The 20745-nt window shown below is 47.2% G+C and overlaps 1 protein-coding gene across 1 annotated transcript in view; it reads right to left on the reverse strand.

Moving 5' to 3' along the window:
- SLC1A1 (solute carrier family 1 member 1) overlaps positions 1-20745 on the reverse strand; it is a 42826-nt gene that overhangs the window by 8549 nt on the left and 13532 nt on the right. The window contains exons 2-9 of the mRNA XM_049633124.1: positions 14998-15090; positions 13256-13370; positions 11754-11796; positions 10016-10114; positions 6664-6848; positions 5007-5114; positions 2987-3109; positions 2135-2329 (exon numbers count right to left, since the gene is read on the reverse strand). Of these exons, the coding sequence (XP_049489081.1) occupies positions 2135-2329; positions 2987-3109; positions 5007-5114; positions 6664-6848; positions 10016-10114; positions 11754-11796; positions 13256-13370; positions 14998-15090 (961 nt within the window). The remainder of the gene's footprint in view (positions 1-2134; positions 2330-2986; positions 3110-5006; positions 5115-6663; positions 6849-10015; positions 10115-11753; positions 11797-13255; positions 13371-14997; positions 15091-20745) is intronic.

Genomic DNA, 20745 nt, shown 5'->3' on the forward strand with positions numbered 1-20745 from the left:
GAGTTAACTCGGCAAGGTCAGAGTCCACCTCGCGTAGGGACCCGGTTTAGTTGGAAACTCCCACTGTACACTTCATAAAAGTCTCCAGATTAACTTTCAACCCAATCCATCCCTTCCAAGCAGCGCAGTCCAGCAAAATTTTCCATAATGGCGGAACTTATTTCTGTACTGATGGAACCTTCTGTGTCCGTTCCGTCCAACCTGTGTGTGTGTGGCTAGCGGCTACCATCTTGAACGGTGCTGTTTCAGAGAACCAACTATGGAAAAATTCACGAGTGGCATTTGCAGTATCTACTTGAGCAGACAATATCGGTCTTCACCTGAGTAGAATTCTCTGCTTGGAAATCTCTCCTCTCTAGGTTTCAGGGCAAGATTTGTGGCTCTCCTACTTTTATTCTTTTTTAAATTTTTTTCTTTTTTTTTTTAAATGTTCATTTATCTCCGAGGGAGGGAGAAGGGGAGGGAGAGACAGAGTGTGAGCAGGGGAGGGGCAGAGATAGAGGGAGACACAGAATCCAAAGCAGGCTCCAGGCTCTGAGCTGTCAGCACAGAGCCCGATGCGGGGCTTGAACTCATGAACTGTGAGACATGACCTGAGCAGAAGTCAGAAGTCTAACCAACTGAGCCACCCAGGTGCCCCTCTTCTCCTCCCTTTCTGTTCCTTCTTGGTCTCCCTCTTGGTTCTCCCCTCTCTGCCTGCCTCTAATATGAGGATTTTCTAGGGCTCAGTCCTTAGTCCTTCTCTTTTCTGCACAAACCTTCCCTATGTAATGCCCTCCTAACCGTCTCAACATCTCCTGAGGGCTCACTACATATACACCATTCTAAGCATTTTGTATGCACTGACTTAATTACCACCACTTGCATAAAATGTAGGTACTCTTATTATCCTCATTTTATAGGTGAGGAAATAGAAGCTTAGAGAATTCAAGAAACTTGGCCAAGGTCACAGCTAATCATGGTGAAGCTGAGACTCGAACACGGATGACTGACTCACTCATGACCCATGTGCTTGGTGACCACCCTCCAGCTGATGAGTCCGACTTCCTTATCTGAAGTCAAGACCACATTTCTCACTGCAGAGTTCTACCTGGATGTCTTAAAGGCATTTCAAATTCAACGTGACAAACAGCGTAAGCTCTTTGTCTTCCCACCGACACTTCTCTTCCACTAGTGCCTGTTCTGGTGAGCGCCATTCATCAGTCCAGAAGCATCCACCAACCCTGGAGGTCATCCTAACCTTCCCCCGTCCCTCACCCTGAATCCACTGATGCCCCTTGAATTTGGGAGCCCTTCTCCATCCTCAGGGCCAGTGCCTGGATGGAGGCCTTTTAATTCCTTACTTGGACTCCTGTGGTGGTCTCCTAGCTAGTCCTCCAGCTAACTCCTGTCCATCCACCCAGTCTACCCACCGTATCACAAAGTTAGCTTTTAAAAATGCAAATCTGCCCATATTATGAAAGACTGAGCCCCTCCACGAGCGCCTCTCACAAAGCCTTTCATGAGATGATCCCTGTCCACTCGTTTCTCTGTGTTCTCCACATTGTTCTCTTTATGTAGCCACATCCAATAGTCTGAACTCTGTAACTAGGCCATGGTTACATCACAAACCCCTGCCCATGCTAGTCCTTTTATCCCAAGTGCTCTTAGGTTCCTTCTCCTACTAAATTCTTACTCCTCTTCTAAGACTTAGCTAAGCTTTTTCCTCTTCCAGGAAGCCTCTCCTCACCTTCCCTTCCTTCTTTGGTGCCTTCTGTGTCCCCTCAGACCTCCACTAGAGCCCTTATCACACCACTCAGCATTTATTTAGATATCTATCTCCCTTACCTACTGGGGACCCCCTGAAAGCAGGGCCTGGCCCTTATTCAATCTTGAATCCTTGGCACCTACTGTGTGCCTAGCACCTAGTGGGTGCACTGAACTGAGAACAGTGATACCTTTGGGTATTCAGACCCTGAAGCAGAAACCTTCCACACCACGATTCCACTTCTGGTAATGTGTTTAATCTTGGGAAGGGACTTTAGACCAAGAAAATCAATCCACCAGTGGACCATTCGTGAGCTCCCTTCAGATGACTTTCACCTGCCACAATTCCAGTAACAGAAATGAAAGTAAGTGTGGCCTCGCACCCTACCTGATAGTGATGATCTGCCCGATGCCCAAGTCCAGGTCATTCAACTGTGCGATAAACACAGCCGCCACTGCTTCGTAGAGCGCAGTCCCATCCATGTTGATGGTAGCCCCGACGGGCAGCACAAACCTAGTGATCCTCTTGTCCACCTGGTTCTTTTCTTCGGCACAGCGGAAAGTGACAGGCAGTGTGGCCGAACTGTGTGATAAAAAGAGAAAGGGGTCGGGGTGTCTGGGTGGCTCAGTCGGTTGAGCGTCCGACTTCGGCTCAGGTCACGATCTCACGGTCTCACGGTTTGTGAGTTTGAGTCCCGTGTCGGGCTCTGTGCTGACAGCTCAGAGCCTGGAGCCTGCTTTGAATTCTGTGTCTGCCTCTCTCTCTGCTCCTGCCCTGCTCACACTCTCTCTCTCTCAAAAATAAACATTAAAAAAAATTAAAAAAAGAGAGAAAGGAACGTATGGTCTAGGAATGCTGGTGCTCAATCCCTGCCTGAAGAGACGCTTCTATTCCCGAAACTAAACCAAGAGCCCAAAGCATGCTGGCACTCTGGGAGGTCCAGGAGTGGGAACGTGCTGTGTCCGCCATTCTCTGAGTTACACCATAAACCCCTTCTGGGCTGCAGGCCATGCCATGAGGGCAGGGAATATGCAGTAGGGTGAAGCAATATGCTCCAGGATGCACAGGGGGAGAAGACAGAGGTCCTTCCTGGAGTTAAAGCTAGCTACAGAAGGACAAGCTGTGGCCGGTGCTTGGTCAGCTTCACAAGTGGCCCGTACAGCTCTCAGCCGCAGCCAGTAAGAGCTGATTAGTCTCTGCAGCCCAGAGACTTCCTCCAGACACTCCTCGTACATTTACCTGGAAGAGATCATGAGAGCCGTCAGAAGAGCCTGGGCCATTCCCATGGCGAACCGGAAAGGGTTCTTCCGAACGACTATGAAATAGATCAGTGGGAGAATGACGATGGAGTGGATTGCCAGCCTGGAAACAAGTCAAAGAAGCAGGTTCTTAGATGACACCACCTCCTCATATTAATCCTTTTTCTCAAACAGCTTTTTTACTCATGATATATCATTTGATTTGCATTATGACCCAAAAGAAAATGAGAGGTAGGGCAGGTCTCCATTCCGGCAGTGAGGGTGAGGACATTCACTTAGTAAACGAAGTATCTTGTCAAAGTCGGCGGTGAAGCCAGTAGCTGCATCCACATTTCAGAGCTCACACAACACTTACATCATGTCGCCAAGCTTTGTGCACGCTATTTCTGCCAACAGGTGCTAAAATGCTTTCACCTGCTGCTGCTGAATTCTTATCCCTCCTCTAAGACTCAGCAAAAGGTCCCCCTCCTCCAGGAAGCCTTCCTTTACCTTCCCAGGTTGGGCAGACCCTTTCCTCTGTTGTAGGTTTGTGGCTCTGCACAAACCTCTACCATAGGCCCTTATCATAGCACTCAGCCCGTCTATTCCCTGGACCACTGCTGTCCTGCTGGATGGTGCCCACCATCTAGTAGGCCAGGCAGGCTGTGGTAAGGAGGAAGTCCCTGCTCTCCTCTAGTCATACTGGTGGAGTCTCCTTCCACCTACTTCAGGACCGACCCTCTTTTCTTTGTTATTCTTGCCTTCCAAAACTATTCCCTATTTCACACTGAGATATATAGGTTACACAAAACAGGGGGCTTAAAAAATGAGACCAATCCAGCAGATGCCATATAGTGTCCACGTAAAGGGTTTACAGATCAGTTATTCAAAGCTGAAACAATAAGAAATGATCATTGTTAATACAGATCCTGAAGGTCCATCTTGAGGGTCTTCACATAGAGCTTGTGGCTAAGAACTATGAGAAGCTGAGTTTTCTGTTAAAAACCAAGGTAGGGCAAGAGAACAGAAACCAGAACTGTGTTAGAAAATGGCTCAGTATAATAAAACTCGGCCAAATGACTGCCTGGACCCAGGCCCTGTCCTCGAGAAGGGTAGATGGCACTGCTGCCTTACCACTGGGGCCCTGAGATTTGACAATGGCCCTCACACTGGAGGAACCCAGGCTTCTTCTTGCTGGCTGGCAGGGCGGTGCTTTTGGTAAAGACAGATAAGCTCCCCGGTGCACCTGCCTTCCAGCGGGTGAGCTCATTGCTCAAGTTGGGCGTCTGGGGGCTACTGACCTGTGCGAGTCAAACTGATGATACTTATTCATTCCCTTGGTCCGTGTTTCTTAACACCTGTGACGAATCCTGTTCCTGCTAGATATCCGGGGCCAGCATTCCTAACTTATCTACCATACCTGCCCTTAAGGAGCCAATGACTGGGCTGCAATAAATATGCAAACGACCTGTCCCCTGCTGCCTTCCAGCTTTTACACAGTACCTCCCAGCTGGAAGAGTTTCCCAGCATGCTCCCTGACACTTGGATGATGCATGGTGTGGCAGTGGTGCCCGGCCCCACCTGCAGGGCTGGGACCAACCAGCCATCCCTTCCGACTGGCTCAAGTCTCCTTCCACCTAGGCCCTGCCTAATGTCTTTCTTGGGGTTGGGGTGCCTGTGGGCCATTCCTACTAGTTTGGTGAGTTTCCATCCTTGAAGAAGTGAACGCCAAGAGAGGCTACCAGTGGGTCTTGCTCATCTTAAAAAATGATTTTAACACAACTAATAAAGGCAGCAACAAACCATGGTCCAGGCTGTTCTGCCAAGATCTGGCAAGTAGCACAGTGGGATCCTCCTCCAGTACAGCTGTTAAAGGGCAGCCCTCCTCCCCCTGCTCTCTTATCTCTCAACCATCTTTCCCTGCACAGGGGAGAAGCTGATTTTAACCAAAAGGCAGCTTCTCGGCACCAGTCCGTTGGCCCAAAAGAAGTTGGCTGCTTCCTCCCAGGAGTTGGACGTACCCACTCAGGACGGTGGCCATGTAAAGGCCCAGCTTGCGGAATATTTCCCAGTCTTCAACCTCTATGATCTTCCCGGCAATCAGGAACAAAATGCCAAGTGGCATGTAACTAGAAAGCAAGCATAGCAAAGACACTTCTGTCATCTGGTGTCTTTTCAAGGTGGGATCGTTGGGGAGGAAACGGGCCAGGGCACGCACCTTGGCCTGGCACGTGTGCTCAGCTGGGAAGCACACCTGCTACACAATAAAGCCAAGGTTTTGGCCTCAGGCCCTGGTGGACCCCTGGCGCCAGGTTTCAGCACCCGCACATGTGTCTTAAATCCTACCCACCTCAGCCACCCTAGATGAGCAGACTCGGCAAGAACGTGTGGTTAAATGAGTGCATAGCCCATGCCTCACTCCCGGTACACATACGTCCTGCTAACAGTCACAACGGCAGATCTCGTTTTTGCCTGATCCCCCAGATATGGCCCCCATGCTCTTCCTGGCCTCAGTCATCTTGTTCCCCAGGAGGTAGTGTCAGCCACAGAGCAATATGATTAGTAGAAGTGGTCAGAACAGCCCTGTTTGCGGAGCTCTCATTACGTGCCTTGCACTGGGTTAAGTATTTGACGTGCATCATTTCCCTTGATGCACTTCTCCCAAATCTAGGGGCAGATTTCTATTATCCTTTTTTGCAGATGATGAAGGTGAGGTTCAGCGGGAGTAAGTGGCTGAAATCACGAAACCCTTTGAGTCACTGTCACTGTCTACACTTCAGAGTCCATAATGTTGAAACAACTCAATATAAGTGGGGCAGGGATCACCTAGAAAAGTTGGAGTTTGGCATCTCCAGGGACAGGGTGATGCCACCGGTATGCTGACCCAAATGGTAGTTTTCATCTGGATGGATTAGGGCCTGTGCTGTACCAGTTGCAAGAATTTTGAACATCACTTATGCACGGGGCCTAACAAGGAAAGCACCTTGTGTTGTGATGCGCAAAGAACCCTTTCAAATCTTTAAAGAAAAAATTTAAAAATATTTATTCTTGAGAGAGAGAGAGAGACAGAGTGTGAGTGGGGGAGGGTCAGAGAGAGAGGGAGACACAGAATCCAAAGCAGGCTGTCAGCACAGAGCCTGATGTGGGGCTCTAACCCACAAACTATGAGATCATGACCTGAGCTGAAGCTGGACACTTAACTGAGCCATCCAGGCACCCCTCAAATCCTTAATTTAAGAGTTATTTCTTAGAGGGACGCCTGGGTGGCTCAATTGGTTAAGCATCTGACTGCTGATTTCAGCTCAGGATCTCACAGTTTGTGAGTTCGAGCCCCATGTGGGGCCCTGTGCTGACAGCATGGAGCCTGCTTGGGATTCCGTCTCTCCCTCTCTTCCCCACCCTCACTCTCTCTCTCTCTCTCAAAATAAATTAATTAAAAAAAGAGTTATTTCTTAGATGAATGCTGGTTGGGTGTAAGACGATCAAGGGCTTTGGCAGAAAAGACAATAGCTAAAACCTAGATTCTTGTTAGTGAACTAACTCCTATGTAATACGCATAGTTACTGAATACTCTAGTGTCTTGATATTCTATGTTCACCCTTCCTAGGCTTCTTTACTCCAATTTTGAGGGGGCAACTGTCAGGAGAAGCAGGATGGCATTAACAGGCATCTGCTCACCACATAATGATCTGGACGATTTTCATGGTTGCATCACTCAGAGCAGTGAAGAAATCCACCAGAATCTGTCCTTTCTCTCCCATTTTTCCAATGACAAGTCCAAAGACGAGGCAAAAGACAATCAAGCCCAGGACGTTTATGCCGTCTGAATACAGGCCTATGACTTTGTATTCCTTTGTTTTGTTCTGTGGGTCAAAACCAAGAGAATATATGGATGCGTGATTAGAATGCTGTTGGAGAGCAGAGGCCCCGAAATGGGAAGATACGACGGCCACACCTACTAAACTAGTAATCCACCAGTCAAAGGCCACCATACTTGGGGACAAAAAGAAAAAAAAAACAACCCAAGTTTTTACTGCCCCCCCCATCTGCCGCTGAACTTTAAAGTGATTTTTTTTTCTCTTTGTCTCTCAAAAAATCCAAACTTGAAGATTTCTTTTGAAGATGTCTTATTCTGGGATGTCTTATATTAAAAATTTTTTTTTAATGTTAATTCATTTTTTAGAGAGAGAGAGAGAGAGACAAACAGAGCACAACCAGGGGAGGGGCAGAGAGGGAGACAGAATCTGAAGCAGGCTCCAGGCTCTGAGCTGTCAGCATGGAGCCTCATGTGGGGCTCGAACCAACTGGGATATCTTACATTTTTAGTAAGAATTGTAGATTTGAGGTGCTTTTCAGAGTTATTCTAACTACTAGTTACATTTGGAGTCTGTGTGAAAAAGAGAGGAATTAATAATGCAGGAACTGCAAAATATTTAACAGGGTGAACATTTTTAGGACATTTTACTATCTGTTGTATCATGATAGTAAAACACAGGCGCATTCTTTACCGCCTCTGATCCTGGATGACCAACAGGATTGTAGAGATATAAATATTAACCAAATACCAGCTACTATAAGCCATTTCGTTATCTTATCCTGAGTAAGAACAGCATGAGATATGCTGAGACACAACCTCATCTGAGTGGTGCAGCATGAGATTTCACTGAGAGATTTCACAGGGAGATAACATGATCTGAGTGCCGCAAGCCAGGTTTATAATGTATTATATATGGTTGATAAGTTACTGGGGTGCCATTTTTTACTTATCATCTGATATGCTCAAACTCATATTTATCGAGCGCTAGAGTGTGCTGACTGCATTGGTGACTTAGAAGTCTTAAAATACAGCTAGACAGATAAGATTAACCGTGAGAAAAACAAACCAATGGTAGTGGGAGGGTGTGTAATTAACTGCGCGGTCAAGTTACAGGCCTCGGGCGGAGATTGACTGGGGGCACCGGCGGTTAGGGAAAGCTAAGCCTGAGCGGTAGGGGCAGCCAAGAGATGAAGGCCAACACCAGAAACATGGCATAAGCAGAGGCCAAAGTCATCCCCAGGCCGCTGCACCCTGCCTGGAGAATTCCACTCATCCTTTATGGCCCCCAAACTAATTTAAGCCTCTCTGTTAAAAGCCCTGGAGTAAGCACCCTGTCCTTCCCTATTGCAATACTCATCACTCGTCACATGAGGGCACAAGCCATGTCTGTCTTTGTACCACTGTCATCCCAATGCCCAGCAGGGCCTGGCTCACAGGGAGTGCTCAAAAAAATCTTTTTGGGGGGCGCCTGGGTGGCTCAGTCGGTTAAGTGTCCGACTTCGGCTCAGGTCATGATCTCACAGTCCGTGAGTTCGAGCCCCACGTTGGGCTCTGTGCTGACTGCTCAGAGCCTGAAGCCTGTTTCAGATTCTGTGTCTCCCTCTCTCTCTGATCCTCCCCTGTTCATGCTCTGTCTCTCTCTGTCTCAAAAATAAATAAACGTTAAAAAAAAAAATTAAAAAAAACAATCTTTTTGGAACCACGTGGAAAGGCAGGAATAAGGAGTAACTGAGGAGGTGGGTCTGGATGGGAAAGAGAAAAGGCCACTGGGAAGGGAGCCGGGAAACCAGGGAGGAGCCCGGCCATGGAGGGCCACAGAGCCAGTCGGAGAACTTAATGTTTCCTGCAGCAGGAAGCTGGAGCCAACCGTGGTCTCTCTGATTTGAACCAAGTCTACCAAACATTTCTTTCTTCCTTAAATCGTTCCCTTCTGCGTGGGGGCAGAGAACGCTCAGCAGAAACCTTCTCTAGGACTACAGATTTACTGCTTCGGGCCCACACAGTCTCATCTCCAAAGCTGAAAGGCCAACCGCTCTCAAAACCTAATGGATTTTATTCATAATTGGATGGCGAACTCCTGGTGGCAGAACTGAGGTGAGGCTGCTTGTGGTTTATTCCTCTTTACCTGGCAGGGCGTTCTGCTGCAGGCATACTGATGTCCTCTGTCCTGGAGGGTGCTTCCCAACCCCACTGAATTGAGTTGCATGACACACAGTGCCTGCGCCACATGGCCCGTCGAGAGTGGAAAACTCCGGACCCCGAATCACATCTGGGTGGAGAGTTTTGGAGAAGCAACGTGGCCTTGTCTTGCAACTCTAAAGCAAGAGGTGCCCAACTCAACTCAATGGAGTAGTGGAGGGTGTAGACGCAATGGGGCTCACCCTCTTCTCTGGGTGGTTCAGATGCTTCTCGTAATGCCTGGTGGTTATGTTTTACAAAGTGCCACCCACCAACAGTGAGTTAGCAAATACTGAATCCTTGCTCCCAGGGGAAATATAAGGTCAGGTTCCGGGGAACCAGGGTTCACAACATTTTCATCAGATAATCAGCATATAACCTTGCTGTAGGTGTGTTTCTGTTCAGAAACACATAAATATGTAATGTGTATTACTGAGTCATTAACACTGAAGTCACAACTGACACCCTCAGCCTGAATGAAGCTGATCTAACACACATATAATTTTCCATATGAGACACTACAGCCTTCTCGCCCTCAGAACCACCGACAACACTGCAACATTATGCTTGGGGGATATTTTAAACAGTAAAATCACCATGAAAAAGCACAGAGACATGAAAAATGTGGCCTAAACATGCTACTCAAAGGACACTTGTTTACAATAAGAGAGCTGAAACAAGAAGGCAGAGCTTGGGGTGCCTGGATGGCTCCGTTGGTGGAGCATGTGACCCTTGATTTCAGGGTTGTGAGTTCAAGCCCCACATTGGGTGTGGAGCCTATTAAAAAAAAAAAAAGGGCTTAGCCTTGTTCAGCCTCAGAGGGCCATGTGTGCATTGGGCGACTTAAACTTTTCACCGCTCTTTGTCCGCAAATGACGTGAGAGCATTGTGTTGATTCTGGGGGGGCAAACACATTTTAGCAAGAAGACGAATTCGCAAGTAATGAGGACCGAATGTATATCCGTCTCCTGCTTGCTCCATGACTCAGCGCCTGCCTGGGGGGGTGGGGGGGAAGGGGCGCGAGCAACAAGGTACCTTGGAAATGGCAGTTGTCATGATGGCTGTGACAGATGCTTGGGTCATGTTCATCCCGGGCTCACTGGGAGTATTCACTTCTTCACGCTTGGTTTTATACTGCACATTGGAGAAGAAAAAAAGACCAAAGAAACAAACAAAATAAGAGTTTTTCAAGCACCTGAGTCTAAACCATGGGAATATGTGACTCTGGCTAACTGAGTGCCACTGAAGCCTTCTGCTTCTGTCACCTCTCTCGGTTACAGATTTTGATAGTACCTCCCATGAGGTTTGGGAAGCCAAAGTGAGACCATAAAATCCAAACCCTGATTCCCATGGCCACCATTCAGTGATGTCAGAATGTTGTCTTTCATAGTAAAAGATTAACAGGGCAACAATGGGAAAGAAAGTTTGGGTTGTTGTTTTCTTAAATGTTTATTTTTGAGAGAGACAGAGCATGAACAGGGGAGGGGCAGAGGGAGAGGGAGACACAATGTGAAGCAGGCTCCAGGCTCTGAGACATCAGCACAGAGCCCGATGCGTGGTTCGAACCCACAAACCGTGAGATCATGACCTGAGCCAAAGTGGGAAGCTTAACTGACTCAGCCACCCAGGTGCCCCGAAAGTACAGGTTTTATTTGGAGGTGCTTTGACAGACAGACTCTTACAGCGATCTTATCAATCATTTTGTTTCTATTTGTTTATTCATTTCTCATTTTTAATCTGGGAGGAACACCTCATTACTTGGGTAACTGTAGTCACCCTGACTTTAATAAACGTCAAGAAGTAGATGGTTGTTCCAGCAGCAACAGTCCCTTTAGGGCTAGTCCATGAGTGAGATTTCTGTTGAATTCCCTTCCTTCGGCTCTGTTTGGTCCTGCAAGGCTTCAGCAGAGAGGTTTAAGAAAGAGCTAGTATACCACAACACCAGGCATAAATGTCACTCCTTCGAGGCACTGCCAACATCAAGAACCTTACAAATGACCACTGTGGCTGAGCCGCAAAGGCACCCTTGAAACAGAGGTGGTTCTGTGCCTCTCGGAGGTCGGCAGGGAGCAACTTCATTGCCATTTTTGTTGGTACACACAGAGGTCTCTGTTCATGTAATTTATGTAAATGAATTAGGCAGTTCGTGATAGACTCAGCTGTCTTAAGTGCACAGATAAACAAGAGAAAAGGGCTGTAAGGAAATGGGAGTGAAGAGATTGTTCAACTTTCCTAGAGGAAAAAAACCACGGCTTTGTTACATCGCCGGGGAGCCGGAGGGTCAGCAACGGGTGCGTAGTGATTAAGGAAAAGACCGAACACCGGGAACACCCACCACCCGTGTGGGTTAGATACCGCTCTCCCAACACGAGGGAGAAAGGAACAGGGAGTCGGAGGGTTGCTTTTTCAGTGCCTGCATCTGGAGACAGCCTAAGCGTCTCCACAAATATCACGTGGTTCTCAAAAACACAGGCACAAGAGCCCACATTTTTAAACACTCTTTGTTCGACAGGTTCCTGATGGCTTCATCTGAGCTCTCTTGGGGACAAGAACGTGTCACGGAAAGGGAGCAGCGGGGTCAGTAACAACAGGGACTTCTCTGGGACCTGAAGCCCAGAGGCACCTGCAATTTGCTCCACATTCACGCTCGAGGGTGGGTTTGCTGCCATTTTTGATGTGCTCATTCCACTTCCTGGGTCACAGCAGGGAACAACGATTCTAATCAGTAAAGCGAAGAGTACAGCGATCTGAAGGCAAAAGTCGTCGTTCTTACCTGCTGAAAACAGGCTTGGACAAGGTTCTCCGGGAACATATTCCTGTTGGAGACATGAAAAACAGTGTCACGTTACAGCACAAGTGTTTTGTTTTTGTCACACCCAACGCATGGGGGAAGGTGAGCAGAATACAGAATCAGTACTCTGGTTCCTCTTCTGGTTTCTCCTTTGCAAAATACTTCCTTGTATTAAGATTTTTTTCCCCCGCTGAGCTTCAACCGAGTCTAGAAAGTTCTCTCACACAACCATCACTCAGCTGAGTCACTGAGTAACTGGTACGCTCGCTGTCCTCGGTGAAACAATGCATTGGCAGGTGGACACTCCCAGTCAAGAGACTCCTTTAATATTCTGTACGCTTCTGTTTTCATTGACGAGAAAGTATGCCTACCGAGAGTCCGGGGCATCTGTTCCCAAATTCTTTATGCCAAATGAGAATATCAGCATAATGACTGAATTAAAAATGATGTGAGTCAGCGAAATGGGAGTGTGAGATGGAAGGTGTGGTTTCTCATCAAAACTAAACTCAATGCTTGGAAACTCGACCGAAGCCAGTGACTAAAATTTCTGTGGGTAAATTAGGTAAGGGGCGTCCACAGAAATGGAAAGAAAAACTGGCAGGATGTGGCACTCAGCATTCTTTATAGTTTCTAAGGATTTTGTTGTGTACTTCGTGAAAACTGAACCTGGAAATTGTACACCATGCCTTTACAAGCACAACAGGTGCAAGAAAAATGATACAGAATCACAGTCAACTGACACGCTCAAAGAAAAGGTTTTGGCCCTACATCAAAAACTGGCAAATAAACACATTTAAATTTTGTGTCCACAAAATATGTAATGTGTACCTGTGTCATTTTTTAATGATTCTCTGCTCTGCTATCTTAAAAGTAACTGACCAATTCCCAGCCCTGATTGCTTCTGAGAAGAGGGCTTCTCCGGTGCAATTAAAAAATGTATTTCTTGGGGCGCCTGGGTGGCTCAGTCGGTTAAGCATCCAACTTCAGCTCAGGTCATGATCTTGCGGTTCATGGGTTTGAGACCCTTGTTGGGCTCTGTGCTGACAGCTCAGAGCCTGGAGCCTGCTTTGGATTCTGTGTCTCCCTCTCTCTCTGCCCCTCCCCTGCTCACACTCTGTCGCTCTCTCTTGAAAATAAATGTTTAAAAAAAAATTAAAAAAGAAGGTATTTCTTCAAGTATGCTTCAGAGCTGACCCCCAACGCAGCCCAGCATCTTAGTGCAATAAGTTGTATTTTCTGCTTCTCTGTCCATCCTAAATCCTGACAGAGGAGACTGTCTTCCCACTCTTGGAACCACGGCTTGGCGAGCAGGACTGGCTATGCAATTTTGAGGTCCAGGGCAAAATGAAAACACGCAATGATTCAAAAACTATCGGCCATTTCAAGACAGCCACAGCAGTGCATTAAAGCAAGCTGTGGTCCTCTGTGGCCACAGTATCACAGGCGGCATGCCTAGGGGGCTGCCCCACTGGCAAAACACTCACCTGATCAGATCCAACATGGCATCCACCGTACTGACTTCAGGGCTGCTTCCTGTCCTGTCAATCTCATCCACTTTCTGGGTCACACCAGGCTTGATGCTCACCACCAGCACGATGCCTGCGGCCCAAGAGAGCACCACAGAGCATTAAGAACCTTCCAGAACACCTGGCACCCCTGGTGTAGCCTTCTTAGAACCAGTAGGCATAGTGGCACCAGGCAAAACCAGGAGGACTCCACGGTCTGGCCAAAATGCTGAGCCTCAGCTGGGACCTCTAAGCAGCCTTGATTACTTTTCCATTTAAATGAAGAAGGAACTCTTCCCATTTTTTTTTTTTAATGTAAATGAAGAGGCTGCATTCCAGAATTGCTTCTGGAAACCCTTGCTGATGAGAACATTCTATTTTCTTTTCTTTAGCTTATGAGATCAGCCTAGGCAGGGGTTGGGGTGAGGGTGATTCATTTTCCAACTCAGTTCATTTTCAAGCCATTCAATATCTTTATGTAACTTTTATCCACAGATGCTGGTTATTTTCCAGAGGCTCATACAAAACAAGCCTTAACTTCCTTTCATACTACAAGCCTTCAGATATCTGGAAGGTTGTTGTGTAATCCAAAAAAGGGTTAGGGTTAAGAAAAATATTGTTCCCTGTGACTCTCAGGGGGTGGAAGGAGGACAAACAGGTGTTACAGGGGGAGACAGTTCTTGCTGTAAGGCACTGTCTCAACAGAGGGGGTGGGTATCTGAGGGCACCATTTTGGTCCCTGGAGGTAATGGGTTCTTGTCCTCTGAGGTGTCCAAGCAGAGGCGGGAGGCTGGAGTACACCCCAAGTCATTAGAGGCTGCCTGACTGGAGGGGGTGAAGAAGAAAGTCTCTGTGTCCTTTATCACTCCTCCCAAGGGCAATGCAGATCCACAGTGGGCAGGGCATCAGGACCAGAGCAGGTAGGTTTCGCAGGTGGGAGGAGTCGGTGGGCAATACAAAGACAAGGTGGGTGTGGTCCCCTCTTTCCACTCAACCTGGCAGGAGAGACACACACCCGCTTTTTCCTTCACGTGCGCTTCCCTCACGAACCTTCTGAGGAGGCGCGGCTTTGGTTTAAGGCAGGGTTCAGGCCCTCCCAGGTGCCCTGCCTACCAGCCCCACTGCCTCACCTCATCCCAACAGTCTCTTAATGCAGAGTGGCAGGGTCACGCGGCTGCAACATCTGAGTACCATCCAGTCCTCTCTTCCCACGCAGGGCATCCTTAAAACGCCAGGTCACAAAGGATGGGCCGCACTCTCTTCGTAAAAGAATGCCAGAGGTCCGAGAGCAGCTATATTCCCTTATCAGAACGTTCTCCCTTTTTCAAGCGGAATTTATACTTGGCAAGTTGCTGTGAGCTCTCACTACCATGTGCCATTTGAGATGCACTGAAATGTTATCTTTTTGGAAATACTTCATCATTAGACTCAACTCCACTATGACAGAAGCTCTTGGCTTCACTTCCTTCTAATAAAGGCACAGAACTGTCACCCTGTTTCTTACTAGGGACATTAATGAGCAGCACCATGGCTGAACTTGAGTCAGTATTATATTTTCTTCATAGAAAAGGTGTAGACCTGAAGCCCAAAAGGTTCGTGGTAATTTGACAATATTACTTTCTGAATTACAAAAAAAAAGCACATTAAAAAAAAAGCCCAACTACTTTTAAAGGAAGAGTCACAATTCTACAGAAGAATAAGGAATCAGAAATAGGTTTTACCTAGAATCACAGCAATGATCGTGGTACAGAAATAATAGACGACGGCACGCAGACCAATTTTCCCAGATACGCTGGAATCCAGGGCAGCAACACCTGCGAGGGGGGAGAAGACAAATGACATTTTTGTCCATTTTTAATTTTATTTCAGAGTGAGTGAGAGAGAGAGAGAGAGAGAGAGAGAGAATGGGAGAGGGGCAGAGGGAGACAGAGAAGGAGAGAGGGAGACAGAATCTTAAGCAGGCTCCATGCCTAGCACAGAGCCTGACATGGGGCTCGATCCCACAACCCTGGGATCATGCTCTGAGCTGAAATCAAGAGTCAGACACTCAACTGACTGAGCCACCCAGAAGCCCCAAATTACGCTGATTTTTATTTATTTATTTATTTATTTATTTATTTATTTATATATTTTTTAACGTTTTATTTATTTTTGAGACAGAGAGAGACAGAGCATGAACGGGGGAGGGGCAGAGAGAGAGGGAGACACAGAATCGGAAGCAGGCTCCAGGCTCTGAGCCATCAGCCCAGAGCCCAACGCGGGGCTCGAACTCATGAACCGTGAGATTGTGACCTGAGCTGAAGTCGGACGCTCAACCGACTGAGCCACCCAGGCGCCCCAAATTACGCTGATTTTTAAAAGACGGATTTCCAGGCCTGGTGGTCATTCAATCCTCAAGGTGTGAAATGAAGGGCTGAGGGCTGTCCTCTGCCATCTGCTAGGCCCATCTCGCATGAGACGCAACGGGCAAAGGAAGGGCTTCAAGACTGCCAACACAGAATGGAGACGGAAGAGGGGTGAGGTGCAGGCGCCCCTTCCCCATAATCCCACCACCTCAGCCCCGTGGCCAGTGCCTCGTGGGGCTGGTCACGAGACAGGAGCTCCCCTTCCGCATCTGCTCAGAGAATCTCGAGGATTGTACATCACATCACTCCACAGCCTTCAGGATAAACCCCTTCTGGAGTTCAGTATCCAGAAAAAAACTTTATCTTGAAGAACGGAGAGTTCTTTCATCACGTAATGAATACTGTAAAACTCGTGATTGTTTCCCTTTCTGCCTTTTCTGCCAGGAAGCTCAGAGTCGGCCAAAAAGGTTAACTTTTTAAAATAAATGTTTATTTATTTTTGAGAGAGTGAGGAAGGGATAGAGAGAGAGGACGACAGAGGATCTGAAGTGGGCTCTGTGCTGACAGCAGAGAGCCCGATGTGGGACTTGAACTCATGAACCACGAGGTCAGGACCTGAGCCACGGTTGGACACTTAACTAACTAAACCACGCAGGCACCCAAGATAACTTTTATGGGTGACTATGAAAGTAATAATATATGTTTGATATAGTAGTCTGAAAAAAGGAAAATAAAAATCACTCCATTCCATCAGTCATAGTTGATATTCTGACAAATTTCCTGTCAATGTTTTTTCTTTTTTGTAAACATAGCTGAGTGAATTCTATAGTTTTTGATCTTCTCTTCTTAATACTGTATTATAAGCATTTTCTTATTACAAATTCTTCAGGAGGAATTTTAATGGCCACATAATCTTCTGTCCTGTGACTGTACCATAATGTATTTAATCATCCACTTACTGTTGGAGCTTTAAGATAGTCTCAGGGCCAACTTCAATACTAAATCACAGTACTTTCATTATTTATCCTGGCCAGCACATTTTCTCCTTCTTTTCATGATTTCCAAATTGCTTCTATGTTAACAGCCTTATTGTGTATGGCTCTGATTGTGAGACAACTTAAAATATCCATTTTAAAGAGGTAGGATATAAAAAAATTTTTCCAATTTTTAAATTACTTATTGAAGAGACCTAGGGCCACACTGTTAGCTGTAGTCTCAAATGGTGTTGGGTGGCCTATAAAATGACTGGATGTAGTCCGGAAGGGGAAAGGCTGTCTAGAATGCCAACCATAGCCCTACAGGGGGAGGCACACATCCCTTCTTGCTAGAAACCCTTGCCTTCCATTGAAGATGCCCCTATAAATGGAGACAAATGACGCGGTTGACTGGATAGCTACTATGTGGAAGACAGGTAAGTGGTGAAGCAACCAGACCATCTTTCAGCACGCTGTCATTGGAAGGTTTCAGGGGCGCCTGGGTGGCTCAGTCGGTTGAGCGTCCAACTTCGGCTCAGGTCATGATATCGCCGTCAGTGAGTTTAAGCCCACATCTGGCTCTATGCTCTGCGCTCAGAGCCAGGAGCCTGCTTCGGATTCTGTGTCTCCCTCTCTCTCTCCCCCTCCCCCACTCCCTCTCCCTCTCTCTCTCTCAAAAATAATAAACATTAAAAAAAAATTATAAAAAAAAAAAAAGGGGAACGTTTCAGGCTCTACCCTGCCCTGTTTCCAAAACAAGAATCACATTATGAATCAAACAATCATCACAGAAAATGACTTCTTGAATCTTCAACACGTGTGACTTGTGCCTTAACTGTTAGCAAAGCCTGAAGTGCAGGGTGGCGGGAAAGATGAGGAGCTGTTGTGAGGCGACCCCCAGGAGAAGGTAGTAAACTGGGGGGTTATGGCAGGCACAGGTGGCTTTTGTTTTCACTCCTCACACTATAAAAGCCTCGCCTATTTTTCTCAAGTGGGGCTTGTGCTTCTCACATATAATTGTACATAATCGATGTGCAGGACCAATCTGGAAGGAAGCTGGTCATCGCCACGATGACAGGACAAATCGGCTCCCGCTGCAAACACGTCATTCCTCTGGCTGCTGGTTGCTCCTCTGGAAGCTAATATTTTGAGAGAAGGGGTTCTGGCCAACTTAGCGAGCACCCCAGGATGTTGGAAGGGCCCATTCACCAGCCCCTGGGACAAGACTGTCATTCCCAAGTGAGGGGCATATCGCAACAGACACATTCTAGAAAAAGCCCGATGCTGGATTCTATTCTCTCTCTCTGGGAAAAATGCACTCTGGTGTGCCGAGAAGACTTTCTTCTCCTTGTGGTAAGACGATTAAAAATAACGACTCTTCAAGAAATAGTAGCAGCAACAACAACAATAATCAGGAGACACCAAAGGCCACAATTCATTAACGAATGAACGATTCCCTATTTAGAGCTTCAGTCTCTTAAAAAAAAAGGGCAAACAGGGGCGTCGGGGTGGTTCAGGCAGTTAAGTGGCCAACTTCGGCTCAGGTCATGATCTCACCATTCTTGCGTGGGTTCGAGCCCCGCGTTGGGCTCTGTGCTGACAGCTCAGAGCCTGAAGCCTGCTTAGGATTCTGTGTCTCCCTCTCTCTCGGCCCCTCCCCTGCTCGCACTCTGTCTCCCTCTCTCTCTCTCTCTCTCAAAAATAAAAAAACATTAAAAAAATTTAAAAAAAAGAGCAAACAATAATGCAAAATATGTAAGTTTGCTAAGTATATTATATGAATATAAAACTGTGCTTGAATATTCCGTTTTAGAGCTCTGTGCATTATTTTCATAAACAATCAAAATAATTATTTATACCAATGGTTGATTTTAAAAAACAAAATCACCAATTCCACAAAACTCCACATAACCTGTACAAGCCCATGGAATCCTGGTCCAAGCGAGGATGTATTTTCAGATGTCTCGTCCTCGAGTCGATGTCTAAATTCAGCAGCTCCCAGCCCCGAAGGTACGGACAAGTGACAGGCTCAGAGGGTAGCTGCAGAACTGTTCTTGGGTATGTGTTTTGTGCCCTCTCGGGGTTTTCTTCCAGCAGTGAAACAAATTAAATCTATGTAGGTAATTGTTTCCAGCATATGCTAATATGTTTTAATTTGTGTTAATGATTTGGCCATGGGCTGCTGCCTCTGCTTCTATTCCAGGACCCAGCTGGCAATAAAAGGCTTCATAATAATGAGATTCTTGGTGGGAAGTATCTTAAACAAATACATCCCCTAAAGCAGTCTGCCAGCTCCCCTCTGCTGGAGGACAGCGATTGTATTGTAGTTACTTTGGGAAGGGCTTTACTTCCCGTTCCTCAAATCTACCTTAGTCCTATAATTCTCCTGGACAGATCAGAGATGTAACTCAAGGGGCACCTGGGGGGCTCAGTTGGCTAAGCGTCCGACTTGGGCTCAGGTCATGATCTTGCGGTTTGCAGCTTCGAGCCCATGTCAGGCTCTGTGCTGACAGCTCGGAGCCTGGAGCCTGCTTTGGATTATATGCCTCCCTCTCTCTCTGTCCCTCCCCCACTCATTCTCTCTCTCTCTCTCTCTCTCTCAAAACAAAAAACCACATATTTAAAAAAAAAAAAAAAACCAGAAATGTATTTGAACCAACAACTGTACTTCTGTACATTTTACCTCTAGAGTTACCCCTCTACCTCTCCAGCCATCACTGATGAGGGGCAGGGCTGGCCCCCCAATTCCAGGCCCTTGGACTATTTATCATGTGGTGCCAGGGGTAGAGGTGATGGGCCACCACAGAGGCTGGGAACACACGCAGGGCAACAGCCTGTTTTGAAAACCTCCACAAGTCACCGGAACATTCCTGAACTTAACTTGAACATGGAAAGCTTGTCTGGATAGTCTATACACCCCACCTGCTAATAATGGCAATGATGCTGGGGCTTAATTCTAATCAAAATGACAGTGACCACACACACTGTGTCCTGCACAATGGGTACATGTGGAATGCGTCACCTCCTTTATCCCTCGCCATTTGGTGGGGACACTGGGATCCCAATCCAGACTCGACCCCACAGGCCATATTCTTAACCACTCTCTCACACTGGCTCTATCCACGTGCTGTGAAATTCTAGACCAGTGCTGCCTCACGGAACCGTCATGGTGAAGTGCTTCCTCTGTGTGCTTCTGTTGTAGTGACCACAAGCTACCTGTGGCAGGTGCGCTTGGGATCTGGCTAGTGTGGGGGCACCTGGGTAGCTCGGTCGTTAAGTGTCCGACGCATGATTGCGGCTTAGGTCACGATCTCACGGTTTGTGAGTTCGAGCCCCGCGTCAGGCTCTGCACGGACACTGTGGAGCCCGCTTGGGATTCTCTTCGTCCCTCTCTCTGTCCCTCCCCTGCTCATGCTTTTCTCTCTCAAAACAAATCAATAAAACCTAAAAAGACAAAAAGAATTTTGTATTTGATGCTTTCCCTCAGAAAGAACTGCATCTTTGTACAGGTAGTTCCTTCCTTACAGAGTGAGCCCACTTCAGAGATTCACCCTGTGGCAGTGATTAGGAGCTCGGCAGGTAGTCTCCTTAGAAACCACTTGTACGGGGCAGTTTGGTTCAGTTCCCAGGGAGACCAACAAAAACACTTTTTATATGTGACCTACCTCCACGTGAGGTAGTATCTTAGTATCGTAGTACTAGTATCTTAGTACTTAGTACTAGTACCTAGTATCTTAGTGCTTCTCTGCCTCTCATGTCCCCTCATCTTTATGTGCTCTCCCTGCCCCTCCCCCAGCCTTTTAGACACCTGTCCCATGATCTTTCAATACTACAGGACACTGTTCAGGTACTAAATGTATACATGTGCTCTTTGCATAAAAAGAGTACATTGCTCCCCCTTATCCCAAAAACTCGGCCTTTGCTGCCTTGGGAGCAATTTTGCTCCTGCTGAGAACATGTGGTCTGGCTCAACGGATGTCCCAGAATGGCACCTCACTCCAGATGTTAGACTCTGGAGACAGCACCTCTCCATCACTCCTCGGTCACACCTGCCACATCTCAAGTGCTCCCTGGCCACACGAAGCTCGTGCCTACTGCAATGGATGGCACACACAGAGAACATTCTGGGAGGCAGCACCGGTCTAGAATT

Source organism: Panthera uncia, chromosome D4, assembly GCF_023721935.1.
Source record: "Panthera uncia isolate 11264 chromosome D4, Puncia_PCG_1.0, whole genome shotgun sequence".
In the NCBI taxonomy this organism is placed as follows: domain Eukaryota; kingdom Metazoa; phylum Chordata; class Mammalia; order Carnivora; family Felidae; genus Panthera; species Panthera uncia.